The 23,089-nt window shown below is 51.3% G+C and overlaps 11 protein-coding genes across 11 annotated transcripts; 7 read left to right on the top strand and 4 right to left on the bottom strand.

Annotated features, from left to right (window-relative positions):
* Positions 1-147: 147 nt before the first annotated feature.
* On the bottom strand, positions 148-1,531 carry N7508_006157 (uncharacterized protein; the record flags this gene model as incomplete). The annotated part of the gene is made up of 4 exons (XM_058464223.1): positions 148-803; positions 910-1,018; positions 1,067-1,194; positions 1,267-1,531. The coding sequence occupies 4 exons, from the start codon at positions 1,529-1,531 to the stop codon at positions 148-150; spliced, it is 1,158 nt and encodes a 385-aa protein (XP_058318076.1).
* A 1,028-nt stretch (positions 1,532-2,559) lies between these two features.
* Positions 2,560-3,650, top strand: N7508_006156 (acyl-CoA thioesterase; the record flags this gene model as incomplete). Its single annotated transcript, XM_058464222.1, has 2 exons — positions 2,560-2,670; positions 2,751-3,650. The coding sequence occupies 2 exons, from the start codon at positions 2,560-2,562 to the stop codon at positions 3,648-3,650; spliced, it is 1,011 nt and encodes a 336-aa protein (XP_058318075.1).
* Positions 3,651-4,753: 1,103 nt separating this feature from the next.
* On the top strand, positions 4,754-9,103 carry N7508_006155 (putative jumonji family transcription factor; the record flags this gene model as incomplete). The annotated part of the gene is made up of 4 exons (XM_058464221.1): positions 4,754-5,041; positions 5,121-5,218; positions 5,274-7,232; positions 7,309-9,103. Coding segments are annotated over 4 exons (4,140 nt in total), but the record flags the coding sequence as incomplete, so codon positions are not given.
* An 884-nt stretch (positions 9,104-9,987) lies between these two features.
* Positions 9,988-11,249, bottom strand: N7508_006154 (NAD-dependent epimerase/dehydratase family protein; the record flags this gene model as incomplete). Its single annotated transcript, XM_058464220.1, has 5 exons — positions 9,988-10,108; positions 10,159-10,751; positions 10,804-10,910; positions 10,971-11,155; positions 11,206-11,249. 5 exons carry the CDS (start codon positions 11,247-11,249, stop codon positions 9,988-9,990), a joined length of 1,050 nt encoding a protein of 349 aa, XP_058318073.1.
* A 1,333-nt stretch (positions 11,250-12,582) lies between these two features.
* N7508_006153 (putative GABA permease) lies at positions 12,583-14,157 on the top strand (the record flags this gene model as incomplete). Its single annotated transcript, XM_058464219.1, has 1 exon — positions 12,583-14,157. One exon carries the CDS (start codon positions 12,583-12,585, stop codon positions 14,155-14,157), a length of 1,575 nt encoding a protein of 524 aa, XP_058318072.1.
* Positions 14,158-14,586: 429 nt separating this feature from the next.
* On the top strand, positions 14,587-15,952 carry N7508_006152 (acyl-CoA-binding domain-containing protein; the record flags this gene model as incomplete). Its single annotated transcript, XM_058464218.1, has 4 exons — positions 14,587-14,602; positions 14,653-14,766; positions 14,855-14,927; positions 15,001-15,952. 4 exons carry the CDS (start codon positions 14,587-14,589, stop codon positions 15,950-15,952), a joined length of 1,155 nt encoding a protein of 384 aa, XP_058318071.1.
* A 705-nt stretch (positions 15,953-16,657) lies between these two features.
* N7508_006151 (coiled-coil-helix-coiled-coil-helix domain-containing protein) lies at positions 16,658-17,323 on the bottom strand (the record flags this gene model as incomplete). The annotated part of the gene is made up of 4 exons (XM_058464217.1): positions 16,658-16,756; positions 16,834-16,966; positions 17,018-17,245; positions 17,304-17,323. 4 exons carry the CDS (start codon positions 17,321-17,323, stop codon positions 16,658-16,660), a joined length of 480 nt encoding a protein of 159 aa, XP_058318070.1.
* Positions 17,324-17,797: 474 nt separating this feature from the next.
* On the top strand, positions 17,798-19,185 carry N7508_006150 (putative nucleoporin; the record flags this gene model as incomplete). The annotated part of the gene is made up of 3 exons (XM_058464216.1): positions 17,798-18,332; positions 18,383-19,035; positions 19,087-19,185. The coding sequence occupies 3 exons, from the start codon at positions 17,798-17,800 to the stop codon at positions 19,183-19,185; spliced, it is 1,287 nt and encodes a 428-aa protein (XP_058318069.1).
* A 427-nt stretch (positions 19,186-19,612) lies between these two features.
* N7508_006149 (mitochondrial import receptor subunit TOM5) lies at positions 19,613-19,988 on the bottom strand (the record flags this gene model as incomplete). The annotated part of the gene is made up of 4 exons (XM_058464215.1): positions 19,613-19,650; positions 19,770-19,836; positions 19,891-19,922; positions 19,976-19,988. The coding sequence occupies 4 exons, from the start codon at positions 19,986-19,988 to the stop codon at positions 19,613-19,615; spliced, it is 150 nt and encodes a 49-aa protein (XP_058318068.1).
* A 338-nt stretch (positions 19,989-20,326) lies between these two features.
* Positions 20,327-21,822, top strand: N7508_006148 (transcription factor SPN1; the record flags this gene model as incomplete). The annotated part of the gene is made up of 4 exons (XM_058464214.1): positions 20,327-20,837; positions 20,915-20,997; positions 21,044-21,522; positions 21,573-21,822. The coding sequence occupies 4 exons, from the start codon at positions 20,327-20,329 to the stop codon at positions 21,820-21,822; spliced, it is 1,323 nt and encodes a 440-aa protein (XP_058318067.1).
* Positions 21,823-22,202: 380 nt separating this feature from the next.
* Positions 22,203-23,088, top strand: N7508_006147 (HIG1 domain-containing protein; the record flags this gene model as incomplete). The annotated part of the gene is made up of 2 exons (XM_058464213.1): positions 22,203-22,243; positions 22,293-23,088. The coding sequence occupies 2 exons, from the start codon at positions 22,203-22,205 to the stop codon at positions 23,086-23,088; spliced, it is 837 nt and encodes a 278-aa protein (XP_058318066.1).
* Between the last annotated feature and the right edge of the window lies 1 nt (position 23,089).

The following is a 23,089-nucleotide window of genomic DNA, read 5'->3' as shown; positions in this document are numbered from 1 at the left end:
TTGAGGGATCTGGATTCAACATAGCATAGGACTTGGCGGGGAACACGAGCTCTTCTGTACAGCACATATCAGGTGGGAAACGATATAGAACACAGTTATTAGCAATCCCTATTTGCATGTATCCTAGAGTGAGAGAATTCCTCCGGCTCATAGTATCAATCCAGCTTTTCTGAACATTTCAAAGCTTTCATGCCAGCCTTGAACAGGATCAATATCGCCCTCAAATTCTGTCGCCCTCAACCTCTTCAGGCTTAACTCTCGGTCGAAAGTCAATGAGTAGCCCACACTGTCAAGCTGCCGGTTACCCACCCTAACGCCTTTAGTGACAGCATTCGGAAGTCCATATTCGGCAAACTTGCCCTTATGCTGGGCAATGTACTCTCCAGGCATCACAGAGGGGGTAGTCTCAGGGACCTCGCCAACCTTCAACGTATTTTCCAGAGACTTTGGACTCTCAGCGGGTCTCGCTCCTACTAGGCCGAACCATTCTGCCAGATGGGGCCAGATCTCACCATACTTGCACGGTGTCTCGTTGTCGGCAATGTTGAACAGCTGACCATTACCGCAGGTTTCTGGGTGCAGCGAGGCATAGATCATGAATCGCGCAATAGTCTTGCTTGATACTGGAGAGAACAACGATGTGGCACCAGCGGTGCTGCCAGGGAAGGGTACTTCGACGGCTTTGTTGGTTCCATCTCTGTGTGGTCCGATTCCATGGTTGTATGCCCACAGAGACAGAAACTGGGCCCAGTGTAGTGATAGACTGTACTGGGAGCCGTTCGGGGTAAAACCAATCTTCATACCTGTTAGTTCATCCCGAGAGTGATTGGAGAGGACTCACAATTGTATCTGGACAAACTTCGCACTAAGTCCACTTCTTGTCTTTGCTGGCAGTATCGAGAAGCTTACGGTACTCTGTATAGACAACTGTCTTTGCGTAATTGACTGGAAGGTCGTTCACCATTTCCTCGTGCAGTGGAGGAGTGAACGTGCCTCCGGGGACGTATATGCCGTATCCCTGTTTCATCAGCATGCGGTTGGTTCCATGAATGGCTTGGATGCTTACCCGTGTCCCACCAGGAAAGGCCACAAACTTCAGCTCGGGGCTGATCAAACTGTGGGCAGCAATGACATTCTTAAGCATCTGTCGGTTTGTTGCGACTTCTTCTCTAATCTCGCTGACTGCGGTGAAAACTTTGGATGGTTAGTTTCTGCGCTTCGTGATGTTCAATGCGGACTTTCCCAGGTAGTAGATATGGGTGACACTTTCGACATCTTTCACTGTACGTTTTAGAGTATCTGCTAATGTAGTCCCACCACCTTGACGGAGATCAATGCCTGAGACAAGTTGAAGATCTGGTCGTTCCGAACTTGACTCAGGCCAATGGGTCTCATAAGGGTTGAGAGGGCGGTTCGTGATAGCAGTGACCTTGGAGAAGGTGCCAGCATCGGGGTAGGGACTCAACAATTGGTTCACCAAAGACCAGCCAATCACGCCGGATGCGCCGAAGACGATAGCGTGGTTTGCCATTGTCAATGGTGGATGGCTGTAAATTTTCTCGATGGGCAGTTGCTACTTAAAGGTTGAGAGTCTTTGATACTTCAAAGTTCGAAGTCTCCACTTTATTCCCGAGGTCCCCATGAATCATCCCGAGTCATGAATATTCATGCTCTCTGTCCAATGAGGCGTCACCATACATATTCATATCCTGGATGCACTCTTTATAACCCCACAATTGCTACTTAAATTTTGCTTGGTTTTGTCTCTATACCTCTGGGACCAATCATATACTCTACATGTTGTCCTTCCTATAAGTTATGCTGGATATCCATGTATGGCTTTGCATACTTCGTACAAAGTCTTGGAGTTGGAGAGATCGTGTTGTGGCGTGGAAATCGGTGGAACCGTCATCGATTTGTGTTTAAGCCATATGAACACCTCCTGTCCATGTCGGGTTCAGGAATAAAGGTACACCTATTTAGTACGGACACAGTAGTTACAGAACTGCTTGTATCATGTCTGGCCTGAAAATAGGAAGCAAATTTTGCAGACTTAACCCAGGATGATCAGAGATATATCTCAAAATTTACAGCTGTATCAGACACTTTCACTTCCCAGTATGTGTGTTTTCTTCATAATGAGAACATTAGATATTATCGAAATCAGCATAGCATATTCCATTATACAAGTATTTCGAAGTCTCTGCCTGGAGACGGAGACCACTGACTAAGCAGAATCACGTGTGTCATCGGAGCCTCGGTCACGAAAAGGAGAGCTGAAGATATCACGATCTGTGATCGGCAAGCTCGGGTTGATGGGTTTCATTTCATTCAACCTTTTAACGCTTCAACACCTCAACACTCTTGATCCCTCTTTTCCGAGAGTGTATTTGCGTCTAGACCCCGTTGATCCGATTCTCCTGAGTGACCTATAGATCGGAGTATATCGTGTTTACCGCCTATCTTCTGCAAGGGACTCCTCAGATCAAATTTCTTGCCCACCTTCGAACTGTCGTGTCCTGTTGTGAGAAGATCTCAATGACAATTTCATCCTTCCGCATGGACAATATGCGCGAAATCCTAGGCGCGGCCATGTCGCTCGCCTCGTGGAAAACCCTTGCCTTGGTCCTTGCAGTGATAAATCTAAAGAGCCTCCCATTTGTCTGGCATGTGAGTTCTGGGCCCTGAAACGAGTGGGATTGCCTTTTTCCGCCGGCAGATTTCCGTAATTTCACAACTGACAGGAATAGTTCCGCGTGCTGTATCACTTCGTGGGTAACTTACGTTTAAAACCCAACGATCCGTTTTTCCCCAAGGGAAAAGCAATTGTGGATGCCCAGGGCAAGCCGACACATCCTGTCTTTGTGCCTCGCATGGTCACATCACGCACGCCGTTGCTGGAGACTGATTACAACCTGCACAAGTCCAACAGCACTTACTTCGCAGACTTGGATATTTCACGTACTGCGCTTGTGAGTCGACTTTACAGCCCGGGTGTGGGCATTGTGAGCAGGGAACTCGATGAAGAGTTCTTGGCTGCGAGCCAGAAAGAGGGTAAGCGCGCCCCAAAGCGTAAAGCGGTATCTATTGTCCTCGGTTCAGTTTACTGCACCTTCAAGCGGGAGATCAAGCCCTTTGAACTGTATGAGATGCATTCCAAGGTGATCTCCTGGGATAAAAAGTGGATGTACATCTTGACCTGCTTCATGCGACCTGCCCGCGGCGGAGGGGAGAAGACTGTGCTTGCGGTGGCTGTCAGCAAGTATGTGGTCAAGAAAGGTCGACTTACTGTCGCACCGGAACGGATACTGCGCGCGAGTGGATTCCTCCCCGCCCCGCCAGCGGGGATCGAAGCCAAGGCTACCCCAGCCGACTCTTCCGAAGCTTCCGGCGTCGATACTCCCGGTAGCACTGAAGGTATCACAGCGACGGGAGTGGACGGTTCGCTGGTTCGCGAAGTACTGAAGCTGAGCGAGGACCAGATTCCCGGCCAGAAAACTCTGGAAAAGCAGCAGAAAGAGAATACCGATCTGTGGAGCTCCGAGGAATGGACGTGGGAGCGCATCGACCAGGAACGACAGCGGGGACTGAAGGTTGTGGATGGATACACTACACTGGATGACAAGTTATTTGACGAGTGGAAGCAATAGAGTGTAATTTAGCTACTTATAGACATCTACATCTATAAACGTGAAATGGTCCAAACGCCGCTAAGATTAGATGCGCATCCACAGATCTGCAGAGCGATCTCGGCCTGGAATGTTGGGATTTGTAACAGTTTCATGTTTCAGTCTACGTTTATAACGTTACTACTCTGTAGTACATGTAAAATAGCAAACATATAAGTGTCGTCAAGTTATACATGTGGACAACTAATTGGACCCTGAGGCTAGTCTCATCAAGGTGCTCATCGGGCCGCCGTATCCGAGATTGCCTGAGCCATGTCAAGTTATCTCAACAAGCATACTTTGCTCTAGCTGGACTTGAATGCCATGTACGGAGAATTAGAATTAAAGAAACAAACATATCAATTGTCTAAACAAACAGCCACTTCCCCTGGACAGAAGAGATGTACGAAAAACACCCGGTCACATGATCCCACGTGACGTGACAGGATAGAGCTCTCCTGATAATCGACTTTCTTCTTGATCCACGTCAACAGCAGCTCCTCGGTAAGTTCGTTGCATTCTATTCTCTGATTTGATCGGACCATATATACATTCCGTGTGAACCTGGCAATCCTTTTATCCGACACCGGATATACTAGTCGGGGCACAAAGTCCACTTCTTTGGACTATTTCCCACCCTTGCCCTTTGCTTCCCTCTGATTTGTCCAATCTCAAACCCATCATTCCTCGCCCTGTGCCCACCTGCCCCTACCTCCTTTCAGTATCAGACCATCGTGCAGTCCCGGCACCTGCATTGGCCCACTCTATTGCTACCTCTTCTTTCCAGAAGACTTGATCTCTTTGGATCTTGTCTTCCCTCTCTGTCACGCCTACGATTTACTAAGTTCTCTGGCCTCCAGGAATTCCAACTACCAGAAAAGCTTATCGCAATCGACCTATCCTATTTCCTACCTACGCCTAGTATATCCTTGCACTCCGACGCTGGTGATTTCTTCTGATCTCGACACATTCCTTTCCGCTTGCCAAACATATTCGCTCCGCTTCCCCCGACCGCTGGGAAACACTCGCTCCTCGCCGTCGATCAGCGGTCATCCGACGACGGCGCCTACCAACTCCTGAATAGGCTTCCTATTTTGCCTTCATCGCCCGCTATTATGGCTGCGACAATCGACCCGTCGCACTGCGACCCCCTCGCCGGGGCCCCTGCGGTCGACTCTGCTTCTATCACTCCGCCGCAGAGCGCTAACGGAAAAACGAACGCACCTGAAGGCGTACCTTCCGAGTTATCAGACCTCGAGCTGGATCACAAAGCCGCCTCGGCGCCTGAGACGGCTGAGGTCAAGGGAGAGCAAGTGGAAGACATTGAACCCGATCATTACTATGGCGGCGGCAAGATTCCTGTTTTTAAACCGGTGAGTGCATTACAGGTCCCGCATATCAGATCGGGGAGACTGCATAATATCAAAAGACATGCTGATGGCAGTGTCTTAGACTATGGACCAATTCCAAGATTTCCAAGCCTTCATCAAGAAGATCGACAAATACGGCATGCAGGCAGGAATTGTGAAAGTGGTTCCTCCTAAGGAATGGTGAGTTGAATGATTTGTGTTATCAAAGGTTCTTGTGCTCATGTTTCCCCCACAGGTCCGAGTCGCTTCCACCGTTGGATGATGCGGTCAAGAAGATTCGGGTGAAGAACCCCATTATGCAGGAATTCCACGGATCCCACGGTACCTACACTCAAGCGAACATCGAACGACAGCGCTCGTACAACCTTCCTCAGTGGAAAGGCTTATGCGAAGAGAGCAGCCATCAGCCCCCTGCTCGCAGGGGAGAGCGACGCCGCAACCAGGAACGAGTAAATCGTGCAGCTTCCACCCCACGCCCCCAATCCGCTCGCCCGGAGGGCCAAAAGCGCCGTCCTGGTCGTCCTCCGAAGCGGACAAATCAGGTCAAGATCAAGGAAGAGCCTACCGATGACGTCGACAAGTATAGACTCGAAGGGCCCCCAACGCCTGAATCACCAGAGACCAACCCGGTGGAGACCAAGAGCGAGGACTTGAGTGAAGGCGAATCGCTCCCTACGACCAAGCCAAAGGGTCGACAGCCCAAGTCTGTTACTTCACGCCGAAAGAACAACCGCGGCGATGCCGCGGATCAAGTCGACGAGGAGGCGTTCAAGAGCTTTGATTACCGCATCCATGACAACGAGGACTACACCGCAGAACGTTGCGAGGAATTGGAAACCAACTACTGGAAGTCACTTATGTACAACAACCCGATGTACGGTGCTGACATGCCTGGTTCGCTCTTCAAGGACAGTACGACCTCATGGAACGTTGCCAAGTTGCCCAATCTGCTCGACGTTCTTGGCCAAAAAGTGCCCGGAGTTAACACTGCTTACCTCTACCTGGGTATGTGGAAGGCCACTTTTGCTTGGCATCTTGAGGATGTGGATCTCTACAGTATCAACTACATCCACTTTGGTGCGCCAAAGCAGTGGTACAGCATCTCCCAGGAAGATGCACCTCGCTTTGAGCAGGCAATGCGCAGTATTTGGTCCAGTGATGCCAAGAACTGTGATCAATTCCTCCGCCACAAGACCTATCTCGTCTCGCCCAGCCTGCTCAAGTCCCAGTATGGCATCACTGTCAATCGATTGGTCCATTATGAAGGCGAGTTTGTCATCACCTTCCCTTACGGCTACCACTCTGGATACAATATCGGATACAACTGCGCCGAGTCAGTCAACTTTGCAACCGAGCAGTGGTTAGACTATGCTCGCATCGCCAAGAAGTGCAACTGCGAGTCCGACAGTGTGTGGATTGACGTGGATGAGATTGAGCGCAAACTCCGTGGCGAAAGCACTCCCGAATATTACGCTGAATATGAGAGCGAGTACGACGGGTTCGAAGCTGCTTCTGATATCCTCACGCCGCCTCGCAGCGTTCCTGAGCATCCATCCCGTGGCCGAAAGCGGAAGAACCTGGATGACGGGCCGAGGGCCAAACGATCTAAACTCCACCCCGATGGTCCGCGGAAGCTCCCGTGTCTGCTGTGCCCTAACAATCTGGACTATGAAGATCTGCTGCCGACCGAGGATGGCAAAGGTCATGCACACAGGCGGTGCGCTTTGTTCATCGAGGAGACTACCATCCTCCGCGATGCGTCCGGCACCGAGGTTGTGTGTGATATTGACAGGATCCCCAAGGCTCGTTTGGGTCTGAAGTGTCTATTCTGTCGCGAAATTTTCGGTGCTTGCTTCCAGTGCAATTTCGGCAAATGCACACGCGCCTATCATGCCACTTGTGCCCTGTTGGCTGGTGTGCAAGTCGAATTCGGTGCCATTGCGGTGATTGCCGACGATGGCAGTCAGTACTCGGTCCCCAGTGTTGATTTGAAATGCAAATTTCATCGCCAGAAGCGACCGAACGGAGTCCTGGGGGAATCCTCGGACTTGGATCGTCGTGTGATTGAAGAAGCCCGCCACCAGTCTCCAGGAAACTTGATACAGTTTCAGGCCGACAAGGAAATTAATGGCGCCATTGTGATTCAAAACCGACCCGAAGAGCGGACCCTCTTGCTCAAGGTGCTTCCACGGGGGTAAGTCATTCTCCGTCCTTCTCTATTTTTCATAAGCTTCGATCCTCCCGGATTTCTCATGCTAACTCCCTTGCAGCGATCTGGTTGAAGTGCCTTATCGGTGGATGCTGGTGGTTCGCAAGTCGAACTTCGTACCGCTCGCACTGGGAATCAAGCCCCTCCCACTCCACCTAGCGCGCAAGCCCGAACGAAAGGAGTTAGAGTCAGCGGTGCCCGCGGCAGGCAGTGCATTTGGTGATGCACGATCTCCCTATCAGTGGGCCGAATTCGAGACGGTGGATGCGACTAGGAACTATTTCGCCCCACTCCAGCCGGTGAAAGTTGAGGTGTGGCATTACTTGGGCACCAAGTCCACCGAGAGTAGGGCACAGTATACACACAACCCTAGCGTGCCCATCCACAACCCGCAGGCCAATTTCCTGGACAGCGTCAAGTCGCTTGGCGTGGCTGGTGTCAGCGCTCGTGCATCGAAGATCTCACCCCACCACCAGTTTCATTATGCCACTACCCCTGCCCCTCCCTACCAGCAAAATCTTTACAGACAACACCTGAATGTCACCCGTCCTTCCGCCTCCCTGCAGCACCTTGCCCCTCCCCCTCCCCGTATCCTTCCCGGTGCTGCTGCTGCTGGAGCTCCTGCGATGCCGTCGGCCTTTCGAACACTACCCAATCAGTCTGCCCGTCATGCCCCCTACCCTTCGGTCGCCAAATCGCTCGCTCAGCAGCAGCATCACCTCCCGTCCACCAATACCTTTGCCAATGTCCGGGAACTCATAGCTCGTCGCCGCCTCGCTCAGATCACCGACCACGCCAATGTTTTTGCCGGATACGACATCGTCAGTCCTGAATTGGTAGTTGAGACCCTGTTGGGTCCGATGGGCTCAATACCACCCGCCAATGGCCTGGAGAAGCTAGAGCTCGCCATGGCTCAGCAACGGGTTCAGCCACGAGCCGCTGACGGAACCTTGCTGCCTCCTCAGACCCTAAACATGCGGTCGGAAGAGGTCACTCGGCTTCTGCAGATGCTGCGGTTCTCGCTGGTGAGTCATCGGGAGCGACTGGATGTGATCCAAAAGAAAGAGTCGGAAAACATCAAGACAGAGACTGTGGATCGAGGCAGTGTGGCCGCCGCGAAGATGCCTGGAAAATATGCCTACCTCGACCAGCAACGGTCCACCGCTCCGAATGTTTACCAATCCCCCTACAACATGCCATCCGGTCTCTCCGAATATGCCAAGTCTACATACGGCTTGATTCCCGCGGCTGATGAATCTCCCAAGGAGTCCTTGGCGAACGACTTTTTCAACAGTCTGCCACCGGATGCCCAGGAAAAAATTCTGAAGAACTGTGGCAGCTTTGTGCAGCGTGCAATCGAACGATCGGCCAGTCACAGCCGGCATAGTTCAGCTTCAAACCTCCGGCTGTCGGCGGCTCTGGCTCAACAAACGGAAAATCCGACTATTGACATCACACCGGTGGACGATCCCCCTCTTCTTTCAGGTCTCGACATGCCGCTTCATGCAGATTCCCCATGCTCCAGTTTCGGCCGGTCGCATCTCCGATTCCAGTCGCCAAATGAGTTCCCCATGCATGGACCTGACCCACACCCAGATCATCACGATCTCTTCGGAGACCAGCAAGCCAATACACGCTTCTGGCAGAATGGGCCATGGGTCGCCGGAGATGGCAACACCCCCAATGACGAGAATCGACCGTTCTTTGGGCCACACATCTTCGGGCCGCATGAACGACTCAAACACGACTATGCTTCCTCCGACATCTCCCTAGGCAAGGGACCGGGGTCCCTTCACTCCGTCGACATGGCTGGTTTCGGCCCCGATGGACTTGATGATCTTCCACTCAGCCCATAGATGTCCCTCTCGTCACTGACTTTTTTGACCCGCGTTTGCTTCCCTCTGCGACTGCGACTGTATTTGCATCTCCATGTAACGACTTCACTGGACTGACGACTGCATGAATGGGCGTTTTCTTGATTTTTTTTTTCGACCTCCAACGATATGTTACGGGTCATGTTTCTTTTATGATTTCGGAGTTGGCACTAGCTGGCTGGTCACGACTCAGCGTTCTCATTTCTCACATTCTTTCACGCGAATCTGCGATCCGGCTACTGGGAGAGGTCACATAGACGGCGTTCTACTTGCACGGTTCTTTGTGACCGGAAAACCCTCTCGGCTCGGCCCTCCCCTTCAACATTTCAACATCCTGGGCCTACTTCCGCCCATCCCTGTCTAGATATCTGAAACAGAAAAAAATTTCTTTTCTTCCCAGATTACTGGATCACATTTGTGTTTTATCCCCTTTTGATACCCCCTTACCCCTGTGGAAGTGTGTGGATCTGGATCGAATCCTCCTGGATCTCCGGAAATGTGGTCTCCCCTTGACCTTTCCTTTTCCCTTTCCCTTTCCCTTTCCCTTTCCCCTTCCCCTTCTGTGTCAATATTCATCCTGGCGCTCATCGATTGCTCGCCTCTTACGAGTGTTTGCAGCATGTTCCTGATGTGGCAGCCGTCACCTTGCGTGACCTTGATGTATGTGTGCAATGAATATTAAAATTAAAAAAAAAAATCATATCCATGACCTCAGTTCCAGTAGACTTGTAGGTTTCTCTTGCACCCTGACTTAGTAAATAGAGATATTCATTCAAGCCGAAGTACACCACACTCAACCAGTAGCAAAGACAGCAACTAGTCGCGTCACGCAAGTAAACTACCAGATCCATACCCCAGACATTTAGTTACCTTTCGTTCTCTTCTTTCAAAATGGCGCGGAAGTCCTCCTCAACGGCATTCTTCCACTCCCCTTCCCTTAGCGGCGTCCACCCCAATGCTCTACCACGAATAGCTTTTGATCGAGCACTAAACCAGTCAGTATAATCACAAGCACAGGAGGTCTAGTATCTCCTTACTTGGAAGCAAATCCCAACTCTCTCACCTGCACATTCCCATTCACAGACCAGGCTGTCGCTTCATCCAGGGATACATTGTGAACACCTTCACTGTCAAGGACTTTCAATTCCTTTCCAACCGATGCAATATCCTTGGAAATGTCAAGCCAAGTATGCCGGCCTGTTTCGGCAAATAGCAATCCTTCCTTCCCATCGGGGACATGCTCTCCAGTGCGGACCTTGAACAAGACAATCTCAAAGAGCGAGGTTAGATCGGAGATGTGGATATGATCCCATTCGCCTGCGCCATCGTTGATAACCACTGCCTGTTTGTATTCCAGAGATCGGCGGATTAGAGCTGGGATTTGGATTGAAAGGTTGTTTGCTGGACCTGTGCCTTTGCCGAAGATTGTTGGAGCCATGATTATGGTTGTTTTGATGTTTGTTTCGAGGCCTGTATTGAAGACTGCGAGATCGGTTGTTCGTTGTTTGTAGGTTGAGTGGGCTTCGCGAGACGATTGGTATTCGTAGATATTCGAGTCGTCTTGGAGTTCGTTAGGTTCGATGTAGGTTGGGCTGATGGGATAGTCGCCGATGCTGGATGTTCCGGATGTCTATACGCGCTGCTTAGTATGTGTTCAAGCTGTATAAGGATCTTTGACCCACATGGATGAAATGAGTCTTTTGGCCTGTTTTGGATTGTCTGTCGCTCAGTCCTTCGATCATTGCTTTGGCTGACTCGGTATGGAATGCCGATGCGGTGTTGATGATGACTATAGATGGGTCAATTATCTTCACAGAAGTCAATTGGTTCCACGAAGAGGCGTCTCTACCATTGTAGTCACTTGACAGCTTTCTGATAAAGTCTGTCTCATCCAGGCTTTGGAATGGGATGACTTGGACACCAAAGGGGTCGAATAAGGCACGTCGTCCCTCGCCACGAATCAAGACATCAATTTGAGCATTCTGAATGTTCTCGTGCTCACTCTTTTTCAGTGTTGCGAGAACGGATCCTCCGCTATTGACCGTTAGGCTTGTGGTTAAACACTGGCAGCTTCGCACACTTACATGTAACCAGTTGCCCCAGTCAATAAGACTCGAGTCTGAGACATGGTGAGCCTTGCACAAAGATAGCTGATGACTGCATACTCTATTCTATCATGGATCGAGGCTTTTATACCTGCCTCGAGTGCCTCGGAGACTTGTACATCACATTTATCATCCCCCGCAGGTCAATTCCTCCGTTGATTTCCAACCATGATATCTATACCTCACTACACCCAGGTTGGACCTGGACCTTCCTCGCCTCATGGAGTGCAGTTTCCCACTTGGCGCATTCGCAGTGATTTCTAATCAGGTGGGGGTGTGACCAGGTCAACCCTGAAAAGTGCGACCTCGCACTTTCTTCTTTTCTTCTTCGATGTTTATAAGAACGGCAAGTGCAATGGTGTCTTGATTGAAGAAAGCCGCGAAAGTTGCAGTTGACTTTACCGCGGTCTGCAGTGCGGAGAAGCGCTGTTTCATCAGCCCAAGCCCTATGATTCGACGATCCTCTCTCTTCTTTAGGAGAAATGCATGGAAGCACATGTCCACGTGCTTATTTTGGCCAGTGCAGGAATTGGGAATTACCACTTTATCCACTCTGTAGGGTGGACAGGATTACCGCGATCGTTATCCAGGGCTATTAGTACATAAGTGTATCACTGATGGAGCCACATCCTCATCTGAAACATAGATATATATACATATCGCCCGATTTCATGTCTATTCCTAGTTCATGTATCGTGCATCGTCGGCATGGGTATCTGCATATAAGCTTTAATTGCTGTACCGCGCCCTTTTGTTAGCCGGTTCGTGGATGGGTCCGCCGATCGCGATATGATGTCAAAGTGGTTCCGCTACGGAGTCTCTCCGCGTTCTCTACGGAGTCACGGGGTGAGATCTTGGCGTCTCGCTTTGGCTTTGCCAGCTTTCCTATCTCGTACATTAAGGCTTGCGGCTAGTAGGGTGCCACGCCACTCGAGGACCGTGGAACAAGCACAAGTTCTAGAAGGATACATGAAAGATGTCGATCCACGTGGCCTGTGATAGGTAGAACCTCATGCTATCAGATAACATAGTCATCCGTACACTAAGTCGTCCTTGACTGTGAACAACTGGCCTGGAAATTGCCCCAGAGTGGGTCAACTCCAGGTCTTATCATTTCAGGTAAGACATTTGGCCCGAAAATGATAAGCCAAAGTGTTCGCCCTGCGTTCTGCTAACCTTATAATTCCTGCCTAAGTCTCCCCAGACTCTCATTCGTTCTTATCTCCAACTTTGCGACTCAACTTGACCGCGGTCCCGGACCGCGCCATCCAAATGCGGGGGCTACTGACACTCTTATATATCACTGCCTCTACACTCTAGATACATTCTTGACACAAACATACAAACATACACAACATGAGAAGCTCACTAGATGCCACCGCCGATGAGGTGCTGGCCCGTATGGGCTACAAGAGCGAATTGCCCCGAAACCTAAGCATGATGAGCATTCTCGGTCTCTCCTTTGCCATTATGGCCGCGCCCTTCGGTCTCAGTACAACCCTCTACATCACCCTCGCCGACGGTCTATCGGTGACTATTATCTGGGGCTGGGTGTTGGTCACCCTGATCTCCATCGCCATCGCCGCGTCCTTGGCTGAGATCTGTGCCGTCTATCCCACTGCTGGCGGTGTCTACTATTGGAGTGCGATGCTGTCGACTCGTCGCTGGGCTCCGCTCATGTCGTTTATTGATGGTTGGTTGACCCTGGTCGGGAATTGGACGGTCACCCTCAGTATCATCTTCTCCGGCGGTCAGTTGATTCTCAGTGCTATCTCCATCTTTGATGAATCGTTCGTCGCCAATGCCTGGCAGACTGTCTTGATGTTCTGGGCCGTGATGCTGTTTTGTGCCTTGGTGAACATTTTCCTCTCGCGCTGGCTGGATCTCATCAACAAGGTCTGTATCTTTTGGACTGCCGCCAGTGTCATCATCATTATGGTCACACTCTTGGTGATGGCCGATGACCGTCGCGACGGCGAGTTTGTCTTTGGTCACTTTGATGCGTCCACGAGTGGCTGGCCCTCGGGATGGGCATTCTGTGTCGGTCTGCTGCAGGCAGCATACACCTTGACCGGATATGGTATGGTCGCGGCGATGTGCGAAGAGGTGCAGAACCCGCACCGCGAGGTGCCCAAGGCTATTGTGCTGTCAGTTGTGGCGGCTGGAATTACTGGTCTCCTCTACTTGATCCCGATCCTGTTCGTCATGCCCAACGTGGAGGCTCTACGGAACGTGGCGAGCGGCCAACCCATCGGCCTCCTCTTTAAGACCGTCACCGGATCTGCTGGAGGTGGCTTTGGCTTGCTCTTCCTGATCCTCGGCATTATGCTGTTCGCAGGTATTGGATCCTTGACTGCTGCCAGTCGCTGCACCTATGCCTTCGCACGCGACGGGGCTATCCCTGGCTTCAAGCTTTGGCGCAAGGTTGACCCCAAGCTAGATGTGCCCGTGTGGGCGATTATCCTATCTGCGACAGTGGATGGTCTGCTAGGATTGATCTATTTCGGCTCAACTGCGGCATTCAACTCTTTCACCGGTGTCGCAACCATTTGCCTGTCCACTTCCTACGGACTGCCCATTCTTATTTCCATGATTCGAGGACGTCAGGATGTGAAGAACTCATCTTTCTCGCTCGGTCGCTTTGGATTCGTGATCAATGGCATTACCATTGCTTGGATCGTTCTGGCGGTCGCCCTCTTCTGCATGCCTGTCACTTTGCCCGTCACCCCCGAGTCGATGAACTATGCCAGTGTGGTGTTTGCAGCATTTGCGAGCATCAGTATCTTCTGGTACTTTATCTATGCGCGGAAACACTTCACCGGCCCACCTGTAAGCGGCGAAGAGGCACGCGCCGCTGGGGATCTGATGACTGGGACGGCGTTGGATACAGAGACTGCCATGGAGAAAGTGAAGAAGATGCCTAGCGAGTAGATACTCCTTTGTACATTAACATATTCCACAATATTTATTCCGATGTTCTGTAATTTCGCACATCTCGTGTACATCTTCGGACAATCACAAGTGCCTGACGATCGCCCCGAGAGCCGCGGTCCAAATCAACACGCCACTTCTCGGTTCCCTAAGACCAGGCATTTACTACTTGACGTGAATAAAATTGGACTTGAAACGTGGATACTTACGAAGTACTACATCCTAGAACCACTCCTAGTTATCCGGGGAAAGCTACGTTCCGAGGAACTTATCGGAACATCTCCCAGGGGAAAAGGGAAACACATCCCCATCTCCCCCTTGCCCTTGTTGTATTCTTGTGAATACTCAAATTCCCCTGGATAGATTCGCCTGCTCTCATGAGGTCAAGCCGATGATCCCCGCTTCCATGACAGGCACCTTTATCGCGCCATGTCGGACTCTGTAGGTGCGTGACCTGCGCTGCCTCCTTGCCTGACTGACACTGACATCCTCTAGACCGCGTCTTCGTCCATGCCCTGAATACCGTTAAGCGGATTCCCCGGACGGGGACCGCGCGCCCTCCCGCCGCCGAGCGCTTGAAGCTTTATGGGTTGTACAAGCAGAGCATGGGTGAGTTCACACCCACACGAGACATGGATCGGGATATTGGGGTTGGGTACAGGGTTCACGTACAGGGTACAGGGCTAATCGCTCATAGAGGGGGATGTCGAGGGTGTTATGGATCGTCCGATTGGGAATACTCCCGAGGTTCATGCTGAGTGTGAGAAGTGGTATGTCTACTCGTCCCTTGCCCTCGGCCTTCTACCGTTGATAGTGATCAATCGCTGAGTTGGACTGTTCTAGGGACGCATGGTACGCCCAGCGCGACATGTCGCGCACCGAAGCCAAACGCCGCTACATATCCACCTTGATCGATACAATGCACCAGTACGCCTCGCAAACACCCGAAGCGCGCGAACTCGTCTCCGAGCTTGAGTTTGTCTGGGATCAGATCAAGTTCAATGCTTCCTCGTCGTCGTCATCTAGTCCGCTTCATGCCGTTGGGGTTCCGCCCTTATCGCGCAGTGCTTATGAGAGTATTGGTAGTCGGTTGGCGCAGTCGACTGAGGACTACGAACGGCCTAATCGGAGGGCTGATGTTAGTCGGAGAGATCGCGATTCCAGGCTACGGGTTCTTAGTCCTGTGAGCCAGCCGGAAGAAGAGGAATATTATCGACGGAGGTCCATGGACGATGAAGATCAGGACCCTAATGATGATGAGGAGGAGGAGGAGGAGGAGGAAGATGAAGAGTATGAAGAAGCTCGTGATAGCTTATATGAAGATCAAGACCCCGAAGAACCCGATCATGCCAGCACCAATACCAATACTGATGCCGACGCCTCACATCGGCATCGCAAACATACCTCTGCAATAAGCATTGGTAGCAGTCTTCACCGTCGAGACTCCCAGTCCCAAGGGGACCCTGCCAACCCGCGAAATAGCCGCTGGCGCCGCCGAGTCGAGCAGGCATTGACGAAGATGACAGCGGAGATTGCCGCTGTGCGTGAGCAGATGGAGGCGCGTTCAGTTGCTCAGCGCAGGCGCTCGGGTCTATGGGCTTGGGTGAAGTGGGTGATGTGGATTGCTGTGCGGCAGATTATATGGGATCTGGCTATGCTCGGCGCCTTGTTGATTTGGATGCGGATACGTGGTGATCGTCGTGTTGAGGCTCGGCTCAAGACTGGCTGGGCTGCATTGAAGGCTCGGTTGGGAAAGCTGAGGCTCAAGAGGGTTAATATGCCCATCTTGCCTTGATTCTTTTGGCTTATATCCGCTTCTTTTCTTTTCTTTTCTATATTGTTTTTGGCATTACATCCCCCATGTTGGAGTTCTTGTCCTTATTTAATTTTCTTGTGTCTATTTTTTTTTGTCCAGTATATATGGGTTCAATTGAGGTTCGGGGTTTCTTATTCCTTTTCTTACTTCTTGGTTGGCTCTCGTGTGTACGATGCTGTCTAGATGGAGCTGGTTGTCCTGATTAAAGGAACATAAATGTATATCTTCAAAAGGTGGCATGGAATGGTGCAGGGTGTGGGCGGTAATTTACTGAAGTTCAATGATAGACGATGAGGCTGTCCTTAAGAATGAATGCACAAGAAACTGCTCATAGATCTGATGTGGTCAAAGTGCAGATTCAACATCAGTTCACATGCTGGCTTCTCTAGGTATATGTCGATCAAATCGAGGATATAGAAGCCAGCAGTCAACAGAGCATCTACAGATGCCGCGAATACCCTCGATATATAAGGTCCCACGAACCGATGCAAGAAGAAAATTGAGCAGAAAATCATTTAACCATTCCTGATGCCAATAGATATTTACACAAACATACACCGGATTGACGGTCGAGCATCCAAATAAAACGGGGATAAAGAAATAAGACGGAGCCCATATAGCGGGGGAAGAAGGGGGCGCAAGAGTCAGGGCGGGTCTAAATGGGACAAAATGAAGCGCAATTCTTTAGTACTGAGGTCCAGTGTACTGAGCGTACTTCTGCTTGGGGCGCAGGTGAACAGGAACCTGGCCCTCGGGGGCACCAGGGAGGGTCTTCTTCAATCCCTACATCGTGTGTTGTTAGCTCATGCTGTGACAGGTGGGACGAATGCAGAATAAGTGCATTGAGCATGGGTACATACCAATTTGTCGAAAACACACTTGCTGAGGCTCATCTCAGCCTTGCGGCACTCCCACAGTTGGTGGTTGTTGTTCTCGAGACACTCCCAGTGGGCCTTGAACTGATCCAGGCAGTGGGTGTTGATGTCCTTGAGACTATGACGGGTCAATTTCTCTTCTTGAGCAATTCACATAGGCAACACATACACGCTAGCGGCACAGCGCGTAACCTTGCGACCCTCCTTCAAGCAGTCAAACTCTCCGCGGCCGTTTGCCTCGTCCTTGCACTTCATGTAGTCGTCATTGAAGGACCCGCACCGGTCACCGATGTAAAAGGCCGCGCTGTGGAGGGGCGCAGATGTGGCACCAATCTCCTCCACCTTGGGGATGTGGTCGGGCATGGGCGTGGTGTCCACCAGGACATGCTGGTTGAAGCTGTGGGAGGGAGATGTTAGCTTTGTTTTGACCTGGGAGGATAGATCCATATACATACCGAGGATCTCTCTGGGCCATGATGACGGTTTATATGAGGGGAAGGTGCAATTGCAAGACTTGGAGATCGAGAGAGCTGCGGGTTGCGGAAAGGTCGGTTTTTGGCTTGGCGCTGATTGGCCGATGGAACAGAGTCACGTGATATGCGCTCGCAAAAGAGGAAAACAATTGAGACGATTCAGCCAGAAATCGCGATCAATTAACGCCTGTAAACTGCCCTTTGTTTTCTATTCAAAATTGCGTTGAGTCGGAATTCGTGTTGCCCCAATCACGTGACCCAAACAAATCGAGCTCCGTCTCTTCTTTCTCGGACAGCTCCCCTCAGCTTTTTTACTTGTTACTTTCATTCCCCGGGCTATGCGACCTGGATTCGTCGCTTCCTATATTCACTGCCTTTGATTTCATTGCGCTTGTCCATTGCCACCCCATCGACGCGCTCGCTTCGGATCTTACCTTTTTTTTGCGGAACCAGCCCACGCCTTTCAATTGCCCACCATGACTTCTCTGTTCGGAGGAGCCGCCCAGAACACCGGTAGTAGCCTGTTCGGCAACACCGCGAACAAGTCGCCCTTTGGTGGTACGACGACCAATACCCAGCCTACCGGCGGTGGACTGTTCGGACAACAGAACCAGCAGCAAGGATCGCTAGGCGGTTCAACATTCGGCGCCAGCACTACTACACCTCAAACACAGCAACCAGGAGGCTTGTTCGGAAATGCACAGAAGCCCCAGAACAGTCTACTCGGCGGAAGTACCTTTGGACAGCCTGCGCAGCAACAGCCACAGCAACAGAGCAGCGCATTTGGAACCTCGCTTGGACAGAAACCACAAGGATCTCTCTTCGGTGGTACAACGAGCGGTGCCCAGGCGCCTGCCACGGGGATGTTTGGACAACAGAACCAGCAGCAACAAGCCCAGCAACCACAGCAATCTCAATTCGGCCAGACTACCATGGCTACACCACAGGGCCAGCAGCAACAGCCTCCTCTGGCATCAAGCTTATGGTCCCCTGGCCGTGCGATCACTGGAGGTGAGAATTTCATACTTTTCCTTGTGGCATATACTAATCTCTTCGTCCAGTGCACCGAACCGTTCCCATGCAGATGGCAATTGTCAAGGACAAGTGGGATCCCCCAAGTCAATCCTCGCCGTTCCGAGCATATATCTATAACAACGTGGGCGAAGAGGCCGCGCCTTTCTACCAACCCGGCCCCGACGATGATCATACGAAGTGGGAGGAAGCTTTGCGCAAGCGCCCCGGTCCGGGCTATGTCCCTGTACTTGTGAGAGGCTTCTGGGAGCTCGGCAAGCGCGCCCAGCGACAAAGAGACTTCCTTACCATGATTCAATCGCGCCTGCATGAGATCAACAACTGCCTGACCGAACTCCTTTCGAAGCATGACCTCAACCTATCCATTAAGATCGCCGACGCTCGTCGGAAACACATTATTCTGAGCAAGCGGTGCCTGGCTCTTGCTGCCAAAACACAGATTCTCCGCAACCGAGGCTACGCCATGGACGAGGCAGAGGAGGAGTTGAAAAAGAAGCTGACTCAGCTGGAACGTTCGGTCTTTGACCCGTCGATCAATGGCCGTGGCGAAGAGATCTGGGCCCGTATGTTGGCTATTCACGAGCACTCCAAGCGACTGCAGGCTGAGTTGGATCGTGCTGGTGTGAACGTGACACCCGCCGAAGACGATATTGATGAGCAGACTTTGAAGACCGCGAAGAAGGTTCGTTCCTCTCATTTGCATGACATTGGAACTCCATACTGACTATCTTAGATTCTCGATGACTACCACTCCCAGATCCAGCACCTCCAGAAAGAAATGGAGTCTATCAAGAAGGACTTTGAAGAGGCCAAGAGCGCAAATGGAAACTGATTACTTCGTCTCAGCTCATTTGCCATCCAATTTCCATGCTCATCTGTTTTTATTCATCCTTGCGGTCACGGGAGTACTGGCGTTGTAAGGGACCGGACCATTGTAATGCATACTTGAATACGATCTCATTTGCTACGCCTTCTTGACAATTTTCTTCCATGCAAAATCATCTTGCAATTTCTAGTTTGTGCTATATCCGACAAAACACAGGAAACACCATGTACAATAGTAATACAAGTCCCAACTGCAAGCCAAATCCGAAATGATAGATGAGCCATAATTATCCATAAATTACGGGCACACTCCATCATATCCAACTTGATATTGCCACGTTGGGAGAAATCTGTTATCTCATCCTGCGTGGCATCGCGAAATCATAACCAGCGATTGATTCAGCTCGGGGAGAGAAAGGCGACAGATCAACTGTTCAAAGGAATTTGCGGACGAAGTCGACGGCGAAGGGAGCTATTAGTTTGACAAGTCTGTTAGTCTCACACCATTCATCAAGGTGTCCACATGATCCTCAAGCTGTTTGCTCAGAAACTTCAATGACGTTTACGGGTGGACTCGGAGGTTCAACTTACACAGGTAGAGGAGGAAACCGCCAGCGAGAACCATCTGGACAGTCTGGGCGGCCTCAATCTCACCAGCCTGTAGAATATGTTAATATCGAATAGTCTGGGACAGATGTCATGGTGTGCTGACCTTGATCTCCTCCTTGGAGATCTGTTCCTGACCTTGAGACATGTTAGTTAACTGTAGCTTAACACTTGACAGAGATTTCACATACCTGGGGCAAACATTGTGAATAGAGATGGGAGAAGATGTGGATCAGTAGATGTTGAAGTGAGAGTTGAGTGTTGCGGTGTTGCGCAGGAGAAAGAAATCACGGGAGCACAGACCAACTCCTGAGGTTTTGCCTTCACTTGACTATCTCCTCGCTCATTTCTTCACTTCTATCCGATCTTTGTGGACAATTTTGCTTTTTTTTCTCTTCATATATTGACCCTATTTTCTAAATCAAACTGATTACGGACTTCTGCGCCCTAACAGCAAGGCGTTGAGATCGGACGACGTACCGTGACTTGGTCGCGATACATTCCCTAACTGATATCTCACCTTCTCAACCTTCCATATCACAATGTCCGCCTCTCCTGAGCACCAAGCAGCGGTGTTCGCTGCATCTCCCGATCTCGAAGTTCCCGACAAAGTCGCTTCCCCGATTGCCGGTGACGACGAGGTGGATGCCAAACCCGCGGAACCTGCTGCTGAATTTGAGGACAATGCAGATGATGCTGCCGAGCAAGGCGGAAACGACGAAGATGATGACGATAATCATTCAGATGACGAGTCGATTCTGTCCGAGGTCGACGAGGCACAATTCGAGAACTTCGACCCGGAGAACGTAGACGTTGAAGACCGCCCACAGCTTGCCATCGACGAAGATAACCTGAAGCTAATCGGCCGCCACAAGCGCAAGCGCGCCGAGGGCGAAGAGAGTCGGCCGCGCCGAAAGGAGGGTCGTCGGGAGAAGAAGAGCCGTCGTGCCGCGGAAGACGATGGAGAGGAGGGTGGCTCGTCCCGTCGACGTGAGCGCAAGAAGCGCGAAGACCAGCCTGACACTGATGAGGAGACTCTTGATCCGGAGACCCGTATGTTTGCCGATTGCTAGCTACTGGTTCACCATCTGGCTTAATCTATGGGAATGCTAACAGTCGATGTGTCTCAGGACGTCGCCGAGCCCTCGATCGTGCTATGGACCAGGCCATGAAGAAGCCCGCCAAGAGACGATTCCGCAAGCAAGATGGCATTGTATGTGCTTTACGCCGCATTAGCGTTTTCCTACTAACTATACTAGGATCTGGAATCTATGGCCGATGCCGAAATCGAGGATATGCGCAAGCGCATGACACACGCCGCGCAGATGGATGCGATCAGTCGCCAAGAAGGAAAGCCCGCCATGCACAAGCTTAAGCTCCTTCCCGAAGTTACTATGCTCCTCAACCGCAACCAATATATCAATGCCTTGGTTGACCCCGAAATCAACCTGTTGGAAGCCGTGCGCTTCTTCCTTGAACCCTTGGACGATGGAGCCATGCCTGCCTATAATATCCAGCGCGACCTCTTGACCTGCCTCACCAAGCTACCCATCAATAAAGATGCCCTTATCGCCAGTGGAATCGGAAAGGTGATCGTCTTTTACACCAAGAGCAAGCGCACCGAGCGCCGCATCAAGGAAGTCGCAGAGAAGTTGCTGGCAGAATGGACTCGGCCTATCCTGCAGCGCAGTGATGATTACTCGAAGCGTGTCTTCCAGCAGGCCGATTATGATCCTACGTATGTTACTTTCCATGCACCGTTTGCGCCACATACTAACAACTGCATAGAAAGGTTGTCAAGCGCACAGCTCCCACCGCCGAGATGGTCGCAGCCGAAGCCCGCGCCCGTGAGATGCTTCCTCCCCGTCTTGCCAACCGTGCTCGTGTCGACCGCACCCAAGTCAGCTACACCGTGGTGCCGCGCCAGACCGCTGTACGAGAGAGTCAGTTTGCGCGCCCCCTTGGTGCCAGTGGCGAGGACCGTTTCCGTAAGATGCAAGCCCGACAGGTGGCCGCTAAGAAAGCCTCTCGTCGGTAAGGACGGCATGCTCAATTTGTAATATTCCAGGCTCAGGCCACATGTATCGAGATTTTTCGCGGTGTTTGGGCGTTCGGGATTGATCGGGGAACAGGGATTTGATTGCAACCCCCAGCATAAGCCAGATATCAGGAAACGAAGACCAATTACAACAAAGCTATCAGCAATCTCATACTTTAAATCTAATTAAAGCGACTTTCAACACCATTTCCCCGATTTATCCATATCAAAGTGCCGGCAGAGTCAAAGCCGAACTTCGACCGGGGCATCGCCGGAAAAAGAGCAGATCCCGTCACCACGTCATTCCGGCCTTTGCTTCCGCTTATATCTTACGACTTTCCTCACTTTTCCTCCACACTCACGCATCATACACATACACAATGAAGCTTTTAACCAAGGAAGAAGAAGATGCGCACTACCGGTACGTCGATTACTTGTCCAAAATTAAACCGTTTTAACCAATTCCCCAGCTCCGTCGTCAAGGGTGGCACCATCGGCGGTCTCGCCGGTCTAGCTGGAGGTGTCGCAGGTGTCCTCCTGGCCTCGCGTCGCTTCCACACAATCCGCAACCTGACCATTCCTATGAAGTCCTTCCTGGTCACTTCATCGGGTACCTTCGTCGGAATCATCGCCGCCGACCACGCCTCCCGCGATTACGAAGTTCAGAACAACGCCGAGCGTCAATGGTACGATAGCCGTGAAGAGCGTCTGCGCGCCGAAGAAATCCGCGGCCTCAGCTTCACCGATCGTGCTGCTGCCTTTGCCCGCCGTGAGAAGTACAAGATTATTAGCGCCACCTGGATCGCCTCTATGGTTGGCTCGTTCGTGCTCGTCAGCCGTAACCCTGGTCTTACCGGACAGCAGAAGCTTGTCCAAGCTCGTGTCTATGCTCAGGGTTTGACTCTTGGTGTGCTCTGTGCTTCCGCTGCTTTCGAGATCTCTGACCAGCGCCGTGGTCGTGGTATTCTTGACTCCAAGAAGCAGAAAGGTGCCAAGGTTGAGGAGGAGTCTCCTTCTCACCAGGGCTCGAGCATTCAAGATGGTGACCTCTGGAAGGACATGGTTGCTGCTGAGGAACAGCGCTTGAGCAAGAAGCACCAGGATCTCTACGAGCACCCTGGGAAGCACCAAGCAAAGCCTGCTGCCCAAGAGAAGAACGCCGAGTCCAAGCCCGCCGAGGAAGAGTCTAAGTCTGAGGATAAGGAGTCCAAGTCCGAGGACAGCAAGGATGAGAAGAAGGACACCAAATCCGAGAAGAAGAACTAAA

The sequence above is a fragment of the Penicillium antarcticum genome (assembly GCF_028974205.1).
Source record: "Penicillium antarcticum strain IBT 31339 chromosome Unknown utg000006l_segment0_segment0, whole genome shotgun sequence".
In the NCBI taxonomy this organism is placed as follows: Eukaryota; Fungi; Ascomycota; class Eurotiomycetes; order Eurotiales; family Aspergillaceae; genus Penicillium; species Penicillium antarcticum.
Note: the sequence above shows the minus strand (reverse complement) of the source record. Positions and strands in the feature narration are given on the sequence as shown.